This window comes from Myxine glutinosa, chromosome 11 (assembly GCF_964187855.1).
Source record: "Myxine glutinosa chromosome 11, kmMyxGlut1.1, whole genome shotgun sequence".
Classification (NCBI taxonomy): Eukaryota; Metazoa; Chordata; class Myxini; order Myxiniformes; family Myxinidae; genus Myxine; species Myxine glutinosa.
This window is the reverse complement of record NC_136271.1, coordinates 77,876,326-77,899,399: the sequence shown is the minus strand read 5'-3', so window position 1 is coordinate 77,899,399 and position 23,074 is coordinate 77,876,326. Positions and strand designations below refer to the sequence as shown.

The window sequence follows — 23,074 nt, the reverse complement described above, 5'->3', positions numbered from 1 at the left end:
ACCGACCAATCAGCCTGCTCCCAATTATCAGCAAAGTCATGGAATCCATCATTGCTTTGGATATCAAATCCTTCCTCTTCTCCAATGGGTTGATCTCTGATCATCAATTTGGATTCAGACCAGGTCATTCTACTCTGGACATGCTGCTTCTGCAGTCTCAACAATGGATGCGAATGTGGGGGTTCTTGCCATGATTATTTCATGTGATATCTGGCATTTCACATTTGATGGCAAGCCTAACTGACTCATGGCACACATTGGTATCGACAACAATAAGTAACTCGGCTTCGTATTTGTTTTGACTGTTATTTTTTATTGCACTATAAGTTTAATTTACGGTACAGGTATCTTATATTTCATCAATACAAAATAAAGCAATACTAAGACCGCCAAATGTTGTGTCTCTGTAAACTGGAAAAGGGCACCTATGTTCCAAAAGTGGTACAGGACGTGATCACACATACTCATTATTGCCTTCTTTGAATTATATGACCACAAAAACCGATATATAGGCACCAGAATTAAGATTCTAGGCTTCTTGGTTGTTGAGTTATATGGTATTTTAGTATTAGACGGTGGCCATTTTTTAAAAAATCCTCATGGAAGGCAAAAAATCCTCATTTTTAAAAAAAATGGCCGCCACAGCCGTTATAGGCCAAAACTGGGATGGCACTATATCTATTTTTTATTGTAATGGCCTACTGATGATATGTCCCAAGTTTGATGCTTTTATCAAAATGTGCACGATTCTTCCCCCTATCCGCTCTACTGTTCTTGCTAAGATCAGAAGAAAATCCTTGCCTCAAATTCTATATAAGGACTGAACTCACCAGAATCATCAGAAGACCTGCTCGATCCGTCGTTTTGCTGTTGTTCGAGCAGGCTAAGTTTGGTGTATTGTGTTGTAACCTTTTCATCGAGTGAGCTTTCTCCTTTGGATTAAATCTTTACATGGTGGACAAGGTGTGGACATTCTATTATTTGTGAACACATTTATTCCACTACAGTATGATGTGCAGGATGATGGTGCAGCTCGTTCAGGATGCAGTGTAGGTAATGAGAACCAGATACCAAGAGAGCCATCACCAAAATAAGGCAGCAAGATTGAGCAAAAAAGCAGAGGAAAAACTCAACAGAGCACGATATTCTTTGTTCCAGGTCCCATTACTAGTCTGTATGTGTGTGTCCAGATCCAGCCCTTTTGACTCTCTTTGTACCTTTCCACAGCTTCTTCACACCGTGTCTTCCGGCATGTCCTCCATACCCTGGGACCACCTTTTTCTGCCGTTGGCCCGCGAATAGCCTCCCACTGTTCATGGGAGGTGTCATCCCCCGGGCTGTCCTGCCCACGGGGCAGCCCGAATATACCAAAGGTCTATCCTCGCTTCTGGGGCTCCACAGCACACTACACCAGATCGCTTGTACACATGTGCTAACAATTCACATCAGTGTCCTTTTTACGCGTTTAGCTTTCCTGTATGCCTTTTTGTGGCCAAAAGTCATCACCTGGCCCCACTCACTAACAGAAGCTGTTTACGGATACAACTTTACCCTGACTATACAGTCTAGAAGTTACATATGCTGCCTCCTCAGCATCAGGTGTAACAAGATGATTTACTCTGACAGGTCCCTCATGCACAGCAATCTAACCAGAGGAATCCTACTCGAAACACACGGTCCATGTTACACTTAGCACAGTCAAGCTATGGATCCCCCCCCCCCCCCCTTTCCATATACCAATGCATAATACACATATGCATGCATGCATAGAGGGATTCCAGAGCGTTCGAATGGTTAGCGGCCAGAATTCATTTAAGTGGAGGATGGAGGGGAGGAGGAACAAAGAAAAAAATAATCCAGCCCTTCATTGATTTCGGGTGGAGGATAAATATCTGCAGATAAACAGCAAGTTACAAATTAAAGAAGAAATCAAGACCTTAGATCAAACTAAAACACACCGAAGGAAATACACATACATCATGACACTCGCGATCAAGACGGAAGTGCTCTGGTCGCTGTTGCACAATCGCAGCAAAAGTTCCCAAAGAGTGATCACATCCACATGCAGTAAGACATGGAGTACTTGCGGAGTACTTGCAAATTGTAAGGTATGTTACATGGATGATGTGGTTCAAGACCGAATTTGTCAAGCGTTCATTATTCTGCTTTATGAATAAAATAGTTCAAAGTTATCCAATATCAATCCTACCGTGTTCATTGAAAAAGCAAAATATCTGTGTTTGAGGACGATAATGTTATGACGTCCAAAACTGACAACGCATACAAAAAGGTAATATTGGACCATTAAAATGCTCAACATGCTGAATAAAGAGACTTATTTGTTTCAGGAATATGAAATCTATTCATTTGAAACAAACGATTCATCATTCATCGTTTACGGAAGACGTGTTCCCATTAAATCCTGCTGGTATCTGCAATCACGTGAACATAAATGAATCCATTCCAGAATAAAAACCTTTTTGGACGAGTATTATGGGCCCAACCTGTGTGAGCAAAGTGATCAAATACATCACATAAACGTGGAGATGGAACAAGCATAGTGGACGGAATGCCCTTTACCTGTCTACGTTCCTTTGTTTTTCTGATAAAATGACATGAATTATAATCCAGGTTTGAGCAGTGTTAATATACTGAATATCACAATTAGCCATAGTTCAACTTGCCAGACACATAAATACAGAGGCCTTACAGAAAGGTCAGAGGTAGCATAGTCACCAATTACTAACGTAACTATAAACAGTCACACTGGTACATCACAGGAAGGGCATTGCAACAATAAATAGACTAAGTTGGGGTCCAATATTACAGGATTTTCTGTTGGACATTAAAGATCCCACAGTTATTTTTGTGAGAGGAGGCCATTGTGTGCCAGCATCCTGGACAAATTCTATACTCCTGCTGTAACCAGCCGTAGGGCATGACGGCCAGGAGACATTCAATTAAGTTGGTCCCTACAGCATTCCCAGTGTACAAATGAACCAGTAACCTGCTGTGATACAATAATATGATCATACAGTATATGATGGTCCTGCCATCCTCATTCAATGTACTTAACCAGTTTGGCCAACCAAGAAAACAAACAAGCAAACAAGAAAGACATTGTGCAGAGCACGAACTTGTAAAATACACCCCCACATCCCTAAAAAAGTTGCCATGGAGACATCAAATCGTCCATTCCATTAAGAATAAAATTGACAATCTTAATCATAGATACAACAACAACACAACATGCATTTTAAAGGCCATTTTCCCTGCTAGAGCAGGGGTTAACCTTGCGGTCCCCATGACAATCTTCTCCATTTTGCCCTATTTTCTGCATCTCTCCTTGTTAACCCCCTTGCCCGCATTTCTTCTTCCACCATCTTTAGCCAAGTCTTTCTCGGTCTTCCCCGTCTTCTACTTCCTTCTGCATTCATTTCCATCACTCTTCTCAACCAGTCACTTTCATCCTTCCTCAACACATGACCAAACCATCTCAACCTGTCCCTCTTCACAGCATCAATCACAGGCTCTATTCCCATCATCTCTCGCAATTCATTTGTCTTCCTCTCTCTCAACGATACTCCGCACATCCGTCGAACCATTCGCATTTCCACCCTTTCCAACCTTCGTTGCTGCTCTACGTTCATTACCCATGTCTCACTCCCATAAATCATAACACTTCTCACACATGCAGCATACACCTTTCCCTTCAGCTTCAACGACACTCCCCTCATCATCAGCACGCCACTCAATTCCCGAAACTTCTTCCATGCACATCTCACTCGAGCAACCGTTGCCGAGTCCGATCCACCTTCTCCATTCAGCATGTCTCCGAGGTAGCAAAATGTTTTCACACCTTCCAGCTTCACGCCGTCTCCAAGATCCAACTCAACATTTCCTCCATCTGCAGCTCCCTCTGTGCACACCTTACATTTGAATGTAGCTGCCACACTGGTTAATGACCCTCTCAGACCACTACATTTTTGATGAACCCACTCAGCGCACATTGTACACTGAATGGAGTTCACTCCGACACCCTTCCTACACACAGCACAGGGCCACTTCCCAGTTCTTTCCACCTCACCACATGCTTTACCACTTGCCATCACCTTCGTCTTTCCGATATTCACCTTCAGACCTTTTGTCTCCATACATTCCTTCCACGTGTTCATCTTTTCCTTCAGTCCATCCATACTTTCCGCAATCAACACCAGATCATCTGCATACAACAACTCCCACGGTAAACCCTCCTTTACGTTCTGAGCCAGCACCTCCATCACAGCTACAAATAGTCGTGGACTTAGTACCGACCCCTGATGCACTCCCACCTTCACCTCAAACTCACCACTGTTCCCGTCCTTCGTCCTTACAGCTGTGCGCGCTCTTTTGTACATTGCCATCACTACTCTGATCAACCATTCCTCCACTCCTAACTTCCTCAATGCCCATGTCAATACTTTGCGTGGAACCCGATCGAATGCTTTCTCCGGATCAACAAACCCAAGAAACAGCTTCTTCCTCTTCTCCATGTACTTCTCCTGCAACTGCCTCACAATGAAAAGCGCGTCTGTCGTTCCTCTTCCTGGCATGAATCCAAACTGCATTTCGTCGATCTTCACTTTCTTCCTTATCCTCCTCTCCAACACCCTTTCCAATACCTTCATTCCATGCTCCAATAACTTTACCGCTCGGTATGAGCCACACTCCAGAGGGTCACCTTTCCCCTTGTATAGAGGGACGAGGGTACTCAGTTCCCAATCCACTGGAATACGGCCTTCTTTCACCACCAGATTACAGATCTCTGTCATTCTCTCCACACCCCAACTTCCTGCTGCCTTCAACATATCTCCCACAACTCCCGTCGGCCCTCCCGCTTTTCTACCCTTCATTGCTTTTATCGCTTCCTCAACTTCCTTCTCAGTTATCTTCTCTGCCTGTCGTAAAACTGGGTTACTCTCTATGTTGCCATCCCATTCATTCTCTGTATTCAACAGCATTTCCATATATCTTTTCCATCTTCCTTTAATTCCATCTGGGTCGACAACGATTTGTCCCACTTCATCCTTCAAGCAACTCACCCCCATCACATCACACCTCTCTTTCGCTATCTGCTTTGCAATCCTGAATACTGCTTTCTGACCCTCTTCCGAATCCAAGCGTTCTCCGAACATTTTCCTACATGCCTCCTGCGCCTTTGCTACCTCTTTCTTTGCAGCCTTCCTGGCTGCCTTATAACTTTCATGCTCTGCTGTTTCTGCTCCCGTACCCTTCGCCTTCTGCCAATCCTTGAATTTCTTCCTCTTCTCGTCAATCCTCTTTCCAACTTCATCATCCCACCACCATGTTTCCGAGTGCCTCGGTGGTCCTTTTGTCCATCCACATACCTCACCAACGGCTCCCAACAGACTAGCTTTCATTGACATCCAACCACTTTCAAGCTCAACCACTTTCAAGCTCAACCACATCATCCTCGACCCTACTCAGCCTCTCTTTTAATGCCTCCCTTACTGTCACCTCTTTCAACCTCCACACCTTCATTCTCGGTTGGTACTTCACCCGCCGAGCTCTCCTCGCACCTTTCACCCTTACGTCGCAGACAACCAAGTGGTGCTGTGAAACAGCCTCCTCCCCCGGGATCACCTTTGTGTCCCGGAGGTGCCCCCTATCTCGCCTACGCACCATCAGGTAGTCAACGGTTGTCGTCGACCCACCTGACGTGTATGTAACAAGCTTATTATCCTCTTTCTGGAACTGAGTATTACAAATCAACAAATCAGCTCCATCAGCAAACTCCAAAATCCTTTCACCTTCTCCATTTCTCACACCATATCCGTAACCCCCATGAACTCCGTCAAAACCATCCATACTCCTTCCCACATGTCCATTTAGGTCTCCTCCTACCACAACAACTTCCTCATCTTTCACGTTTTCCATCAGCTTCTCTATCGCACACCAGAACTTGTCCTTCTCTTCATCGCTTCGACCAACCTGAGGAGCATATCCCGAGATGACGTTCACCAAGAGCTTTCCAATCACCATTTTCACCATCATCAACCTATCACTCACTCTAGTCACACTCACCACACTGTCTGCAAACTCCTCAGAAAACAGGACACCAACACCATTCACGCCCTCCGGGCACCCTTGCCACACAAACTTGTACTTCTGTCCCTGCCTACCCTTCACCATTCTCACACCACTTCCCTTCTATCTCGTCTCTTGCACACAACATATGTCCACTCTTCTTCTGACCAATACTTCCACCACTTCTCCTGATCTCCCTGTCATTGTCCCTACATTCCAGCCCCAGCGACAGGAAAAGCAAGAAATATTCCTGAGTGACAGGACAAGCAAGCGATAGTACTCAGTGATGGGAAAAGCAAGCAATATTTTTAAGCAAGCAATACCCCATCCAAAACCTTGATCTTTTCTACCCCCGTTAATACATCCTCAAATCCACATCTTTCAATCCCCGACTTCATTCCTGAAATTCCTTGTCGTGTCAATTTGTTTTGTACCGTGTACCCCTTCCCTCCCCCTTCCCCCCCACCCCCCCCCCCCCCACACCCAGCCCTCTCCCTTTGAACAGATCTCCCAATGTCCCTGATCTCTACTGTGGTGCTGGTGTGCATCCCTCTCTCTCCCCATCTTGTCTCCCCCTCCCTTTATTTTGTCCCCGGGTATTTTTGAAATACCCGCCGAACAAAAAACGACTCCTGCGAACAATTGACGATGCTTCCGAACGCCCGCGCATGTTTGGCGAACTTTTGGAGCCTAAAATACGAATGTTGGATTTTGCCATTTTTTCGACATTTGCATCCTTCGCGAACCGTTCGCGTGTCCCGTGAAAACCCACCTTAAGGAAGGCATTAAAAGAGAGGCTGAGTAGGGTAGAGGATGATGTGGTTGAGCTTGAAAGTGGTTGGATGTCAATGAAAGCTAGTCGGTTGGGAGCCGTTGGTGAGGTATGTGGATGGACAAAAGGACCACCGAGGCACTCGGAAACGTGGTGGTGGGATGATGAAGTTGGAAAGAGGATTGACGAGAAGAGGAAGAAGTTCAAGGAGTGGCAGAAGGCGAAGGGTACGGGAGCAGAAACAGCAGAGCAGGAAAGTTATAATGCAGCCAAGAAGGCTGCAAAGAAAGAGGTAGCAAAGGCGCAGGAGGCATGTAGGAAAATGTTCGGAGAACGCTTGGATTCGGAAAAGGATCAGAGAGCAGTATTCAGGATTGCAAAGCAGATAGCGAAAGAGAGTTGTGATGTGATGGGGGTGAGTTGCTTGAAGGATGAAGTGGGACAAATCGTTGTGGACCCAGATGGAATTAAAGGAAAATGGAAAAGATATATGGAAATGTTGTTGAATACAGAGAATGAATGGGATGGCAACATAGAGAGTAACCCAGTTTTAGGACCGGCAGAGAAGATAACTGAGAAGGAAGTTGAGGAAGCAATAAAAGCAATGAAGAGTAAAAAAGCGGGAGGGCCGATGGGAGTTGTGGGAGATATGTTGAAGGCAGCAGGAAGTTGGGGTGTGAAGAGAATGACAGAGATCTTTAATCTGGCGGTGAAAGAAGGCCGCATTCCAGTGGTTGGGAACTGAGTACCCTCGTCCCTCTATACAAGGGGAAAAGGTGACCCTCTAGAGTGTGGCTCGTACCGAGCGATAAAGTTATTGGAGCATCAAATGAAGGTATTGGAAAGGGTGTTGGAGAGGAGGATAAGGAAGAAAGTGAAGATCGATGAAATGCAGTTTGGATTTATGCCAGGAAGAGGAACGACAGACGCACTTTTTATTGTTAGGCAGTTGCAGGAGAAGTACATGGAGAAGAGGAAGAAGTTGTTTCCTGGGTTTGTTGATCTGGAGAAAGCATTCGATAGGGTTCCACGCAAAGTATTGACATGGGCAATGAGGAAGTTAGAAGTGGAGGGATGGTTGATCAGAGTCGTGATGGCAATGTACAAAAGAGCGGGCACAGCTGTAAGGACGAAGGATGGGAACAGTGGTGAGTTTGAGGTGAAGTTGGGAGTGCAGCAGGGGTCGGTACTAAGTCCACTACTATTTGTAGCTGTGATGGAGGTGCTGGCTCAGAACGTAAAGGAGGGTTTACCATGGGAGTTGTTGTATGCACATGATCTGGTGTTGATTGTGGAAAGTATGGATGGACTGAAGGAAAAGATGAACAAGTGGAAGGAATGTATGGAGACAAAAGGTCTGAAGGTGAATATTGGAAAGACGAAGGTGATGGCAAGTGGTAAAGCATGTGGTGAGGTGGAAAGAACTGGGAAGTGGCCCTGTGCTGTGTGCAGGAAGGGTGTCGGAGTGAACTCCATTCAATGTACAATGTGCGCTGAGTGGGTTCATCAAAAATGTAGTGGTCTGAGAGGCTCATGAACCAGTGTGGCAGCTACATTCAAATGTCAGGTGTGCACAGAGGGAGCTGCACATGGAGGAAATGTTGAGTTGGATCTTGGAGACGGCGGGAAGCTGGAAGGTGTGAAAATATTTTGCTACCTCGGAGACATGCTGAATGGAGAAGGTGGATCAGACTCGGCAACGGTTGCTTGAGTGAGATGTGCATGGAAGAAGTTTCGGGAACTGAGTGGCGTGCTGTCGAGGAGGGGAGTGTCGTTGAAGCTGAAAGGAAAGGTGTATGCTGTATGTGTGAGAAGTGTTATGATTTATGGGAGCGAGACATGGGTAATGAACGTAGAGCAGCAACGAAGGTTGGAAAGGGTGGAAATGCGAATGGTTCGACGGATGTGCGGAGTATCGTTGAGAGAGAGGAAGACAAATGATGAATTGCGAAAGATGATGGGAATAGAGCCTGTGATTGATGCTGTGAAGAGGAACAGGTTGAGATGGTTTGGTCATGTGTTGAGGAAGGATGAAAGTGACTGGTTGAGAAGAGTGATGGAAATGAATGTAGAAGGAAGTAGAAGACGGGGAAGACCGAGAAAGACTTGGCTGAAGATGGTGGAAGAAGAAATGTGGGCAAGGGGGTTAACAAGGAGAGATGCAGAAAATAGGGCAAGATGGAGAAGATTGTCATGGGGACCGCAAGGCTAACCCCCACTCTAGCAGGGAAAATGGCCTTAAAATGCATGTTGTGTTGTTGTTGTTGTCGCTGGGGCTATTGCTTGCTTTTCCCATCACAAGGTACAGGCACTTTTCCTAGTTAATGATAATATAACCAGTGAACACTGTCAGTAAATTCCATGTATTGTGACTCACAATATACTTCCTCAATTAGAGGTAACTTGAGAAAAGCTGGAATCTTCTTTAGGTAGATCACGGTCAGCGTCACCTCATCACCTGCATTACGCAGTACTTGGACCTGTAAGAGAAGGAAGACTATGGTGACATGAAGGAGCTGGGTGCACACAACCCTATGAGTTTATAAAGGGGGTGAGAATGAGTTGTTTGACAGTACAGAATGGAAATAACGGAAAAACAAACTTACAGACGCAATCAAGAATAATCAATTAAAGTCTGTGGAATGGAACAATGGCTTCCGGTGCAAAGCCGGTCAAAAAGGCCATCACGGGTACCTGCTGTTGCACATGAATTGCAATAGCTTGCGTCTCCCAGGAAAGTGTGCCTAAGGGTTACGTTAAATGTGCATTTATGTGCTAAGTTGCTAATAACATAAATCCAGTGTTTGAACTGGCTGCTTCTGTTGTTTAGCGGGAGAACATACTGTTTTCTCCCAAGAGTCATTGAATGTGTAAATCATCTTTATCTATTTACTCATTTAAATAACTAATTAATGTGAAGTTGACTGAGGCAAGATGTTAAGATTTTTTAAAAAGAGGATATAAGGCTCGTAGTGGAGTTGCCACACACACATCTCCCACAAATGGACATACAAAGGAATACACAAGACACAACACAAGATTGTTAGATGAGACAAACACAGTCAAGTTTGAGCTGCACGTTTTAGATGAGAGAAGGGTTATGATTGAGTTGTACAGCAGATGCCTTCTGGATTTAACGTGTGTGATTTTGTAACTGGCAGATTATTGATGTGCAGGTTGAAAAGAGGTTGGCCAAGTACAGAACTTTGTGATAAACCATGATGCTGAGATCTCCGCAAGTGGTTAAATCACCCAAATGCATTATAAAATTATTGTTTTGAAAGAGGAACTCCATATAATTGACAGCACAATGCGGCAAGATGCTTTAACAGCTTTATTGGTTGACTGTGATATCTGGATATCACATGTTTGAACCTCCTGAAGCAGTCAGTGCAGCACATTCTGAATGCAGGCATGGAAAGAACACAGGCCTGTAATTGTGTTACATGGATGCACTTTTGGCTTTGAACAAGCCATTGCAGAAACTGTTTTGAACTTTCTCAATATAAAAGCAATGAAGTGAAATATCTGTGTTTTCAGTTTTCACAGGTGTTCCAGTTTTCCTGGCAGACGTGCAACAAGGGCTTTTGAAATCTTTTAAATCACTGGAAGTTGGAGACCAATGTGGATTACAGAAGTTGGTTTTGGTTATATGTGGGAGGTCAGCCAGCTAGCTGAGGATGTCTGTCTACTGATCTAACCCTATAATTTATTTATTTATTTATATGCAGCCTGTGGCTCCTTGGCTGCATAATTTTATAGGGGAGCAGCTGTGCTGCTGATGGAATTCCCACTTACCAGGGAGCTGGTACTCATTTTGCCAACCTCGGAAGGATGACGGGCAGAGTCGACGCGTCTGGTGTTAATTCCTCGGCACGACAGGGGGCTTGAAGTCAAGACCCTAGGATCTTAAGCCAGCCACCTGAACCGTAAAGCCAACACCAGGCCAATAACCATAGAAAATAATCATGCTTCCATCTGTCAGAGAAAAACGTGTCACTTTGCTTGCGGTGGTGGACAAGGAGGAGATCATCATTTGATGCCTAGTCCAGAAGTTGCTCCCCATCGGGGTTTGGCTCGGCCTAGCCCGATCTACATTCTGGCTATTGAAGTCACTAACATATACAACTTGGCTTTTGTTTTTAACTCAGCAGGACTTGCATAAAATTGTAGACGCCAAATATATGGCGTCAGCGATGCTACTTTGGGTGTATATAACACATTCATGTTTGGCAAGGTGCAGCACATCAGCTTTTAATCATTGATATCGAAAAATTGGCCTTCCTCTACTTCAGTGTGATCTTTAGGAAGTGTACGACATCAAAGTGATTCTGGCATGCAAGAGCAACACTAATGCTGCACTTCGCAGCCAAGAGGCCTTCGGCATTGAGCTGAGGGATTTGGAGTGCTGGTCCGTGGACTGCTTGAAAGTCAAAGAAGGTTGAAGAGACGAGACTGACATTGGCCTGCAAAATAGCATTCAAATTAGCATTAGAAAATATGAATATAGAATAACCAATTTGAATAATGACTATTTATAAGTTGATATTGGTTCATTTGAGCAAAAATTTAAGCAAAAATTTATATTGGGTCATTCTTGTTGGAACTTTATACCATCTTTCAACTTTGCCTCATGTGGGAGGTGTGGGGATTTGCAATGGCGCGCCATTGACTTCGCTGTATAATTTGGGCTGTGGGGGAGGGCGGTAGCAACTACCGGGTTCAGGAAGTGACTGCAATGATACACTACATGACCAAAAGGATGTGGACGCCCGAACATCGAACATCTCATTCCAAAATCATGGGCATTAGTATGGAGTTGGTCTCCCCTTTGCTGCTATAACAGCCTCCACTCTTCTGGGAAGGTTTTCCACAAGATGTTGGAACATTGCGGCGGGGATTTGCTTCCATTCAGCCACAAGAGCATTAGTGAGGTCGAGCACTGATGTTGGACGATTAGGCCTGGCTCGCAGTCAGCGTTCCAATTCATCCCAAAGGTGTTCGATGAAGTTGAGGTCAGGGCTCTGTGCAGGCCAGTCAAGTTCTTCCACACTCATGTCGACAAACCATTTCTGTATGGACTTCGCTTTGTGCACAGAGCCATTGTCATGTTGAAGCAACTGTTGCCACCCCACACTGTTTCCCAAACTGTTGCCACCCCACACTGTTTCCCAAACTGTTGCCACAAAGTTGGAAGCACACAATCGTCTAAAATGTCATTGTATGCTGTAGTGTTAAGATTTCCCTTCACCGGAACTAAGGGGCCAATCCTGAACCATGAAAAACAGCCCCAGTCCATTATTCCTCCTCCACCAAACTTTACAGTTGGCACTATGCATTTGGGAGGGTAGCCTTCTCCTGGCATCCACCAAACCCAGATTCGTCCATCGGACTGCCAGATGGTGAAGCGTGATTCATCACTCCAGAGAACGCATTTCCACTGCTCCAGAGTCCAATAGCGGTGAGCTTTACACAACTCCAGCCGACGCTTGGCATTGCGTATGGTGATCTTAGGCGTGTGTGCGGCTGCTCGGCCATGGAAACCCATTTCATGAAGGTCCTGACGAACAGTTGTTGTGCTGACGTTGCTTCCAGAGGCAGTTTGGAATTCGGTCCTGAGTGTTGCAACCGAGGACAGACAATTTTTACGCGCTACGCATTTCAGCACTCAGCGGTCCCGTTATGTGAGCTTGTGTGGCCTACCACTTCGCGGCTGAGCTGTTGTTACTCCTAGACGTTTCCACTTCACAATAACAGCACTTACAGTTGATTGGGGCAGCTCGAGCAAGGCAGAAATTTTTACAAACTGACTTGTTGGAAAGGTGGCATCCTATGACAGTGCCACATTGAAAGTGACTGAGCTCTTCAGTATGTCCCATTCTACTGCCAATGTTTGTCGATGGAGATTGCATGGCTGTGTACTTGATTATAATATATACCTGTCAGCAATGGGTGTGGCTGAAACAGCCAAATCCACTAATTAGAAGGGGTGTCCGCATACTTTTGGTCATGTAGTGTATGTATTCAAATTGGAATATAGAACTGTAATATGGTCCTTCAGTGACTTCTGTAATAGATTTTGTCCCTTCAATGACCGTCTTAATGGCAAACTGAGAACGATTGGCTCGTTTAAGTGTGACGTCACAGCCATTTCTCAATTTCCTATTATTTTTCCTGCTGTACAAGTACAAGACGAATGTTATCCAATAAGACATGGCTATTGAAGCTTTGCAGGGTTATATGTAGTATACCAAGATAAACAAATACAACACAAGACCTAACTGCAAATCAAAAGATGCTGGCTTATCATTTAGCTCTCTTAATTACCCAATCATGTCAATCCCTTTGTAATTGTGTATTAAAGCAGTGCTGGCTTAGGCGTAACCATTTGTAGCAGAATGAGATTCAATCAGAACAATAATAACGGCATAACTATTCAATTAATATCTGGGTTGTACCAATCATTGCTCATTGCAGTATACACAGATGTTATATATTTGACAGCAAGGAAGCATTATTGTCAGAACATTACATTATGCATTATTAGATGGATAAACGTTTTCACTGAGTTGTTATTTTAATAATCAGGCATGGTTTGAAATTCTTGTATTTGATTGGATGCAGTATAAACGTGATACCTATTCATCAATTATTCATGATACCTATTCATCAAAATATGAAATCCATCATTGCTTCGGATATGAAATCTTTCCTCTTCTCCAATGGCTTGATCTCTGATCATCAATTTGGTTTCAGACCAGGTCAATCTACTCTGGACATGCTGCTTCTGCTGTCTCAACAATGGATGGAGGTCCTCAATGCCAAACAGGAAATTAGAGCTGTGTCCCTCGACATATCACGTGCCTTCGATACGGTCTGGCACCCCGCTCTGCTCAACAAACTCTCCTCCTTTGGTATCCATGGAAATCTCCACGCATGGCTGGCGGACTTCCTCTCCATGCATGGCTGGCGGACTTCCTCTCTAGTCGTAGTCAACGTGTGGCCCTGAATGGGTTTCTCTCATCTCCTCTTCCTGTTCAGTCTGGAGTTCCCCAAGGCAGTGTTCTGGGCCCTGTGCTTTTTCTGGTCTTCATCTATGATCTCTCTGACTCTCTTGAAAATCCTCTCTATCTCTTTGCTGATGACTCTACTCTCTGTCGCTCCATTCCTCATCCCTCAGATCGGCAGTCTGCAGCCTCCTCACTCTCTGCAGACCTGGACAAAATCACAGACTGGTCAAACAAGTGGAACATGTCTTTCAATCCTGACAAATCTCACACTCTTACGATGTCTCTCCGAAAAGACCGACTGGACAACCCTCCCATCTACTTTCTGAATAATCCTCTCCAAGAAGTTCTGTCACTCAAGCTTTTGGGTCTCACTCTCTGCTATGATCTTTCCTGGGAAAACCACATTTCCAAGCTGGCCTCCAAAGCCAGTCGCCGACTGGGCATCCTCCGTCGTGCGAAGTCCTTCCTTGGCACACCTGAGCTCCTCTCCACATACAAGGCTTTCATCCGCAGCTCAATGGAGTACTGTGCTCCCCTCTGGGCTGGTGCTCCTGCCTTACACCTAGCTCGTCTTCACGCTGTTGAAACCAAAGCGTTCAGAATCATTGGAATCTCCTGTGATGACGCTATCTCCGAGGGCCTTTCACTTACTCACCGCAGGCAGGTTGGTGGTCTTTCTGTCTTCCACCGACTCCTCTCCGGCCTTGCTCCCCCAGCTCTCTCTGGGCTCTGTCCCCCAAATATTCCTACAGGTCGCACAAGATCTGCCTGCAACCCTCTTATGGTTAAACTGCCAAAATCAAGACTCTCTGCTCACCTTCACTCCTTCATTCCTCTTTTCTCCCACCTCTGGAACAAACTCCCTCACTCTCTTCAATCCCACTCCTCCCTCCAGGTCTTTAAAACAGCTGTTCACCACCATCTCGTATCTTCCCCAATCCAAAACCTTGATCTTTTCTACCCCTGCTAATTTCATCCCAAATCCACTTTTTTGAAATACCAACTTCTTTCCTGGAAGTCCTTGGTGTCCTTGCGTTTTATACCGATCCTGCCTCCCCCAAGCCCTCTCCCTCCCACACATCTCCCTATGTCCCTGCTCTCAAATGTTGTGTTTGTGTGCTTCCTCCCCTTCCCTCCCCATCTTGTCTACCGCTCCCCTTTTTATATACTTTATTTGCTTGTTTGTTTGATTTGTTTGTTTGATAAATGTTAGCTCTTTCACGAGCCTCGATTCTGTATACAAAAAAAAAAAAAAAAAAAAAAAAACCTGCCCTGTCCCCCACCTGAGACAGAGATCTCCACATGAAAACTATACTGCCCCCCGGTATCCTCCTCATCCCATGTCAATACCTTACATATGCATCTCATGGCATCTCATAGTAATATAGGTTGTGGAGTTATGTTTTTAAAAGCCTGAAAATGGCTTAAAATGTGTACCCATCCAGTGGGGAGGAGGGAAAAATATTGGTGTCTGATTTTCACAGGTGTGAGATACTTTTGCAGGGGTGGTATATGTAACCCTACATTGAACCGTTTCCAAGCTTATCGCACACACACACACACACACACACACACACACACACACACACACACACACACACACACACACACACACACACACACACACACACTGACACACACACACGCTGACACACAAACAGACACACACATATACAAGCATGCAGACACACACACTGACACACCCACCACACACCTGATTTCTAAGGGAGAGACAAGGAAGAGATGACACAACCTCTCATCACTGGAGGGTAATATAGTGCATTGAAAAGACGGTCTGCATTACTATAAATGTGAGTTATATTCGCTGAACGAATGAGCAGGTACAAAGAGAAAGAGACAGCTGAGAAGAATGGTTTCCAACACACTTGTCCACTGTTATTGGACTTGTAACATGCTCGTGTGTCTAAAACAGCAGTGCAGAACAAACTCAGAACGAGCACCAAGATCTAAAAGGAACACGGGATGGACATGTTGATAAAAACAATATATCGATTGGACGCACTCAAGCTAATGCCCTCCATTCATCAAAGGTGGACCAAGGGTTTGCAAAGCCTCTTTAGTCAGTCCGAGTTATAGCCAGTTACATATGTTCTTTAGGCAAGGACAGTAATTAGGGGATTACATAAAGAAATTCCAATTCCTCACCACTTCTTCATGCGCTGCATTTTCCACATTGATGCCATTGACCTGCAAAATGGGTCACCTGTCAACGCCAAACGAAGCAATGACAAATGAAGCTTGTGCAGTAACTGAAACTACTAAGTGGATCATATCAGGTGCTGTCAGAGAAAACGTTTCAAGAAATTGTCATGCATCGGTGGTGAACACAAATGCATCGTCAGGTTCATTGTGAGCACACAATGGCGAGGCTCAAAAACAAAATTAACATCTGGGGCTGTATTGGTAAATTTATCGTCCAATAACTCAAGCTACAATAACTCCTCCAGCTACAATAACTCCTCCAGCTACAATAACTCCTCCAGCTACAATAACTCCTCCAGCTACAATAACTCACCCTCCAGCTCCAATAACCCCTCCAAGCTCCAATAACTCCTCAAGCTCCAATAACCCCTCCAGCTACAATAACTCATCCAGCTACAATAACTCCTCAAGCTCCAATAACCACTCCAGCTACAATACCTCCTCAAGCTGCAATAACCCCTCCAGCTATAAGAACTCCTCAAGCTCCAATAACCCCTCCAGCTACAATAGCTCCTCCAGCTACAATAACTCCTCAATCTCCAATAACCCCTCCAGCTACAATAACTCCTCCAGCTACAATAACTCCTCAAATTCAAATAACTCCTCAAACTCCAATAACTCCTCAAACTCCAATAACTCCCCCAGCTCCAATAACTTCTCCAGCTATAATAACTCCCCAAGCTCCAATAACTCCTCAAGCTACAATAACTCCTCCAGCTACAATAACTCCGCAATCTCCAATAACCCATCCAGCTACAATAACTCCTCCAGCTCAAATAACTCCTCCAGCTCAAATAACTCCTCCAGCTCAAATAACTCCTCCAGCTCCAATAACTCCTCAAGCTCCAATAACCCTTCCAGCTACAATAACTCCTCCAGCTGCAATAACTCCTCCAGCTCCAATAACTCCTCCAGCTACAATAACTCCGCAATCTCCAATAACCCTTCCAGCTACAATAACTCCTCCAGCTACAATAACTCCGCAATCTCCAACAACCCATCCAGCTACAATAACTCCTCCAGCTCAAATAACTCCTCCAGCTCAAATAACTCCTCCAGCTCCAATAACTCCTCAAGCTCCAATAACCCCTCCAGCGACAATAACCCCTCCAGCGACAATAACTCCTCCAGCTCCAATATCTCCTCCAAGCTCCAATAACTCCTCCAGCTACAATAACTCCTCCAGCTACAATAACTCTGCAATCTCCAATAACCCTTCCAGCTACAATAACTCCTCCAGCTGCAATAACTCCTCCAGCTCCAATAACTCGTCCAAGCTCCAATAACTCCTCAAGCTCCAATAACCCCTCCAGCGACAATAACTCCTCCAGCTACAATAACTCCGCAATCTCCAATAACCCTTCCAGCTACAATAACTCCTCCAGCTACAATAACTCCTCCAGCTCCAATAACTCTTCCAAGCTCCAATAACTCCTCAAGCTCCAATAACCCCTCCAGCGACAATAACTCCTCCAGCTACAATATCTCCTCCAGCTACAATAACTCCTCCAGCTCCAATAACTTCTCCAGCTACAATAACTCCTCCAGCTCCAATAACTCTTCGAAGCTCCAATAACTCCTCAAGCTACAATAACCCCTCCAGCGACAATAATTCCTCCAGCTACAATAACTCCGCAATCTCCAATAACCCGTCCAGCTACAATAACTCCTCCAGCTCAAATAACTCCTCCAGCTCAAATAACTCCTCCAGCTCCAATAACCACTCCAGCTACAATAACTCCTCCAGCTACAATAACTCCGCAATCTCCAATAACCCCTCCAGCTACAATAACTCCTCCAGCTCCAATAACTCCTCCAAGCTCCAATAACTCCTCAAGCTCCAATAACCCCTCCAGCGACAATAACTCCTCCAGCTACAATATCTCCTCCAGCTACAATATCTCCTCCAGCTACAATAACTCTTGCAGCTACAATAACTCCTCCAAGGCTAATGTTAAGGCACACATACATCAATGGACCATAATACGCTGTCATATTTGTGCAACGTGACCAGAGAGACTTATCACGGCACTCTGTAGAATTTCAACAGATGAACCAGTCAGTGTGCCTCGTTTCTTGCTAAATTGTGTCGAATTTTAAGAGCGGGTTTCACAAACCGCTTTTGCACAATTGCGGTAAACGCCACTGCTTGGTGAAGCCCCTGATAATCGAGGGGCTCACGTCAGTCGAGAAATGCAATAACCATTGTCCTTGTGAGTTTTTGTTAATACAGTGCAATCTTTTCACGCAAATCAGGACCATCGTTCGAACACGTGCGCACGCTATCTGTAAAGTGCATCAGGTTGAAAAGCATGCCCAGGGATATTGAAGATTGTATCTAAGGCAGGCATTTCGGATATTCTAAAGTTAAAAAGCTCACTTAAGGACAACTTCATGGGAAAATCTAACTATCTGAGGAGGAAGGTGTATCCTGTTTCTCAAACTACGGAACACCAAAGGCACACAAGCAATTTTTCCAAAAGGTACAATGTCCTGGCATTTTCATTGCCTCTTCTATTGATGAAAGCCATATTGATATTTCTGACTTTGTAAAAGAGTTCAAGAGCCTCCGTTAGAGAAACTTCTGCAACCTCTAACACTGTCCCCTATCAAGAAGACACCTTTCCTTAAGGAAAACAAGAAAACTTTTCCTTATGCAATTTATACACCAAATTTTGTTATCAACAAATTGTGTTCAAAAATATTTTCTTGACAAATATGTAGATGATGGAAAATCCTTTCTGGACAATAAATATCTTTGAACTGCTGAAGATTCCTTTATTTGTTTTTTTAATCCTGAGTTTCTGCTTACCCTCTACCTTTACCCAACTAGGAGTTTTGTGGTGAAGTGGAAAGTATGCTTGCCTCACAAACATCAGGAACTGGATTCTATTCCCAGGCGGTTCTTGAAATCTTCAGCAACTTAATTTACTCTAATAGCTTATACTTGCACACCTAGTGGTAAGGATGAACCTGATCTCGGGTAATGGTTCTGCCACTGCGGGTAGCAACTGCTCCGGTGTTCTCATATATTCACAGACGCAAGGACACACTACTTGCTACCTCAGGTTATGGTTGCTGTGCAGGTAGTAGCTCCTAAACCTGAAAGAAATCCATGCATCCAGGTGTTCCTTCGTCATCTGTGAACAGCCATCTTCGGATACCAGGGGCAACTTATGCTGGAACACTTTACGCCTGTGCATCCCCGCTTACATTGTAGCTTTACAATTTTTATGGGTCCCACTTTGCGCTGTAGTGACGTTTCGCTTTCAATTTGATGCTGTAGAGTACATGATCCTCAAGCATCATTTATTGTCTTTGAACCGGCATGATAAATGCACAACAGGCACCAATTGGAATAATAAATAAATGCATTATGCACGTTTAAGAAGATGGGGGCATAAAATAACATGATATAATTATTTCATTCGCTAGAACTATTTCACCATACTCAATAACAATTTCAATTTGAAAATAAGTAACAAAAAAAGGAGAAAAAAAGCTTACCCTCAAAATAGCATCCCCAACAAAAAGCCTCCCCGATTGATCAGCTGCACCAGAAAGAGGAAACGGCAGCATCATAGGCCACAAACCAAACTGGGAGCGTTATTTTGAACTGTATAACATGGTAATGGAGCATGAAAGCCAGTGTTGAGTGAACAATAGTGTTATGAAAAACAACTTACCGGCTTGATTCTTCACTATTTTTGAAATGACCACTGGGACTCTATGCTCTGCTCCTCCCTGTACATAAAGAAACACATGCAAAGAGTAAAGTAATACAAACGAGGGAGAAAATCATTGCCTTTTAGTCAGGGCCCTTAGGGATATTTTGGGGCCGTTTGGTTCAAATTCTTCCAAAAGCACCAAATTTGGCCCAGATGTTGCCCATGCCATACTCTTTCGATTTTTGACGGGCGCCCCCCCCTCCCCCAGGGGCCCCATATTGGCGAAATACTAAATGGCCGCCACCCGGGTTAGAAGAAAATCAGTTAAATAACCAAAAGGGTTGGAATCATGTATGATGCCACTTTTCAGGGGTTTTCGAGGTCGAGGAATCCAATGATGATGTTATTTTGATGATTCGAGGTCAAGGTCAACCCTCAAGGTCATCTTAAAGGTCATTTTTGAGTCAAACATGTCGGTTTTTGAGTTTTTTGTCAAGATTTACGTGAGGTTCACCATTTTATGTTTCTGGGTTGGGTAATCGAACTCTGACCTTATTTTTGACAATTAGAGGAAATATTTACATGTCTATTTCCTAATTTTCAGGCACATGCAGTTCATCAGTCTAATTACAAAGGTACGGATTTTGATGTTTTATGAACTGTATGCCATATCCTCGTGTTTAATTTTTGTGCGATCATGATCCGGGTTCATGTATACATGATTGTATACATGTCATAAACATGACGTCATAGGTCATGTGACCTGGCGGCCATATTGGATTTTATGAAAACCTAAAAAATGGATCCCTGCCTTCATTTTTCGATCGATTCATTTTGAACTTTGACCACTTATAGTACACCATGTGATTGGATGCATATCCTAATTATGACGTCATAGGTCAGGTGACATGGCGGGATGGACCGGTATGGTCCCCGGATCATACCGCCCTTGGCGCCCGTCAAAAATCGAAAGGGTATGGCATGGGCAACATCTGCGCCAAATTTGATGCTTTTGGAAGAATTTGAACCAAAATATCCCTAAGGGCCCTGACTATTTCCACAGTTGTTTATTAAACAGCATTGTGCATCACTCTCCATTTAATTTAATAATGATAATAAGAAGAAGAACACTTTCGATCTCATTAAAAGCTAACACTCACTACTCCAAAGCGAAGGTACCTTGATACTCAACCCAAATCCACCAACATCCTGCCTGCGCAGGGTAACAGTCCGTTCCTGCTCAAGGTGGAGTGAGGGAGGGAAGTGGAAGAGAAACTAACATGAGCAAGAAGGACAAGAAGAATACAAAGAAATTAGCATTTATGTCAAGTCTTTACAACCAACAAAGGTAGTAATTCCAGTTGAATACCGTTCATGGTAACACCGGCTCTGCTGACTCCACAGTCCACACACAGGTGAAAAAATTCATTTGCAGCAACAAGTGTAAGTTTTAGAAACAGTGAACCTTTCGGGTTAGACTTGTTAGGTCAGATTGTGCATTCGACACAAGGCTGACATTTCTAATGACCTCAACTCCTCAATCTCACACTCCGTCTCTCTGAAAGGATCATCTGGCAAACCTTCCCTTTTACTTTCTTAACAATCCTCTTGAAAATGTTCATTCGCTTACACGTTTGGGCCTCACAATCAGCCATGATCTTTCTTGGGAGAATTACATTTCAAAGTTGGCCTCCAAAGCCAGTCGCTGCTACGCTGCTACAAGGGCCTCCAAAGCATCCTCTGTCATACAAAGTCCTTCCTTGGCACACCTCAACTCCTCTCCACCTAGAAGACTTAAATCCGCAGCTTGATGGAAGGCTGCTCTCCCCTCTAGGCTGGTGGCCCTGCTACACCCCTTGCTCAGCTAGATGCTGTGGAAACTAAAGCCTTCAAGATCATTGGAATCTCCTCTGATGAAGCTGAGTCTTTGGGTCTATTACTTTCACATCACAGAAAGGTCGGAGGTCTCTCCAGCCTCTACTGCCAATCCTTTCTGGTCTTGCACCCTCTGCTCTTCGTGTGCTCTCCCCACCCCTCTCCCCTACATGTTTCTGCATGGCCCTTATGGTGAAACATTCAAACTCCAGGATCACTGCTCACCTCCACTCTTTAGTTCTCTTTTTTCCACATTCTCCTCAATGTCATTCTTTCCTCCAGGTCTTTAAGACAGCTGTTCACCACTATCACAGATCATTCCCAATCCAAAACAATCATCATTTCTACCTCCCTCCCACCTTCACCTCATTCCAGGTTTGCAGTTTTTACTTTCTGAGAGTTGGTTTCTGTATCCATCTTGTCCACCTCATGTGTCCTCCCCTAGCCCTCATTCTTCCCCAAGTCTCCCCTCAACCATGCTGTTGGTGAGTTTGCCTCCTCTCCTTCTCCCATTCCATCCAAATCCATTATATGTTCTAGCTCCTCCACGAGCCTCGACTTTGTATAAAAAAGTACTTGGAATAGTCTTACATTTTAGAGCCCAATGTTTATAAACAACCCCCCAAAGCAAACAGTCGCTCAAAGAAACAGAAATGTTTTATCGCTAAATAGGGCCTATCTATGGAGACAAGGCAGACAGCACAGCCATGACAGTACAGAGAGCAGTTACGAGCATAGGACGGTAGATCGACATCGGTACTTGCTCACTTTGGAGTTGTTATGTCCCTCCGAAATGCAGAGCACGTCTTGGTGTTGGATCGTAAGGACATCCTTGGAGAGACGCAGACGGACCTCGTGGGGCTCCGACTTGCCATCGATCAGCAGCAGAACACCGGCTTTGCACTGTGGCCGGAAGGCGGCACCGACGGGCCGTGGTGGCCCCCCGGGCGGGTGGTGAGAGATGGTGCAGTTTGCCTGCCCTGCCAGCGCAAATCGCTGCGTGCTACCCATAATTGAATCCAAACGAGTCGATTGCATTTGTGTCCAGAATGCTGCAAACTCTGTTTATGAAACTATTAATCAGCAGCACTTATGCGAACACAGAAGTTCCTTTGCTCTTTTAGTGAAACGGTGCTAAAGGATGAGCAAACATTTCCCAAATGATTTATTTAAATTGACCTTAACGCCTCTTGATGACTTCAGCATCAGCTCATTGATTATAATAATCGACATTGTGTGATACCTCAATATACATTAATTAGCATGCAGGCCAGACATATGTGACATATATATAAAAAAATGTATCAATAGAAAGGTTTGCAGCAAATAATGTAACATAACTCCCAGCCCCCAAGCCCCTCCCCTCTACCGATCCAAGCCCCTCCCCTCTATCCTCCTTCCATCACACAAATGTTGCCGGCTTCCTCTTCTTTAGTATG

General features: G+C 44.6%; 1 protein-coding gene across 3 annotated transcripts in view; it reads right to left on the bottom strand.

The window, feature by feature from the left end:
• The window catches only part of LOC137414179 (gamma-2-syntrophin-like), a 492,304-nt gene that overhangs the window by 105,812 nt on the left and 363,418 nt on the right, over nt 1-23,074 (bottom strand). For 2 of the 3 annotated variants that reach the window (XM_078786808.1, XM_078786809.1), the window contains exons 1-6: nt 22,404-22,776; nt 20,940-20,996; nt 19,779-19,836; nt 19,600-19,643; nt 16,036-16,077; nt 9,237-9,339 (exon numbers count right to left, since the gene is read on the bottom strand). In XM_078786808.1, the coding sequence (XP_078642934.1) occupies nt 9,237-9,339; nt 16,036-16,077; nt 19,600-19,643; nt 19,779-19,836; nt 20,940-20,996; nt 22,404-22,673 (574 nt within the window). In that variant the 5' untranslated portion in view covers nt 22,674-22,776. Of the gene's footprint in view, nt 1-9,236; nt 9,340-16,035; nt 16,078-19,599; nt 19,644-19,778; nt 19,837-20,939; nt 20,997-22,403; nt 22,777-23,074 lie in introns of those variants that run through there. The other variant, XM_078786810.1, reaches the window with a different exon arrangement.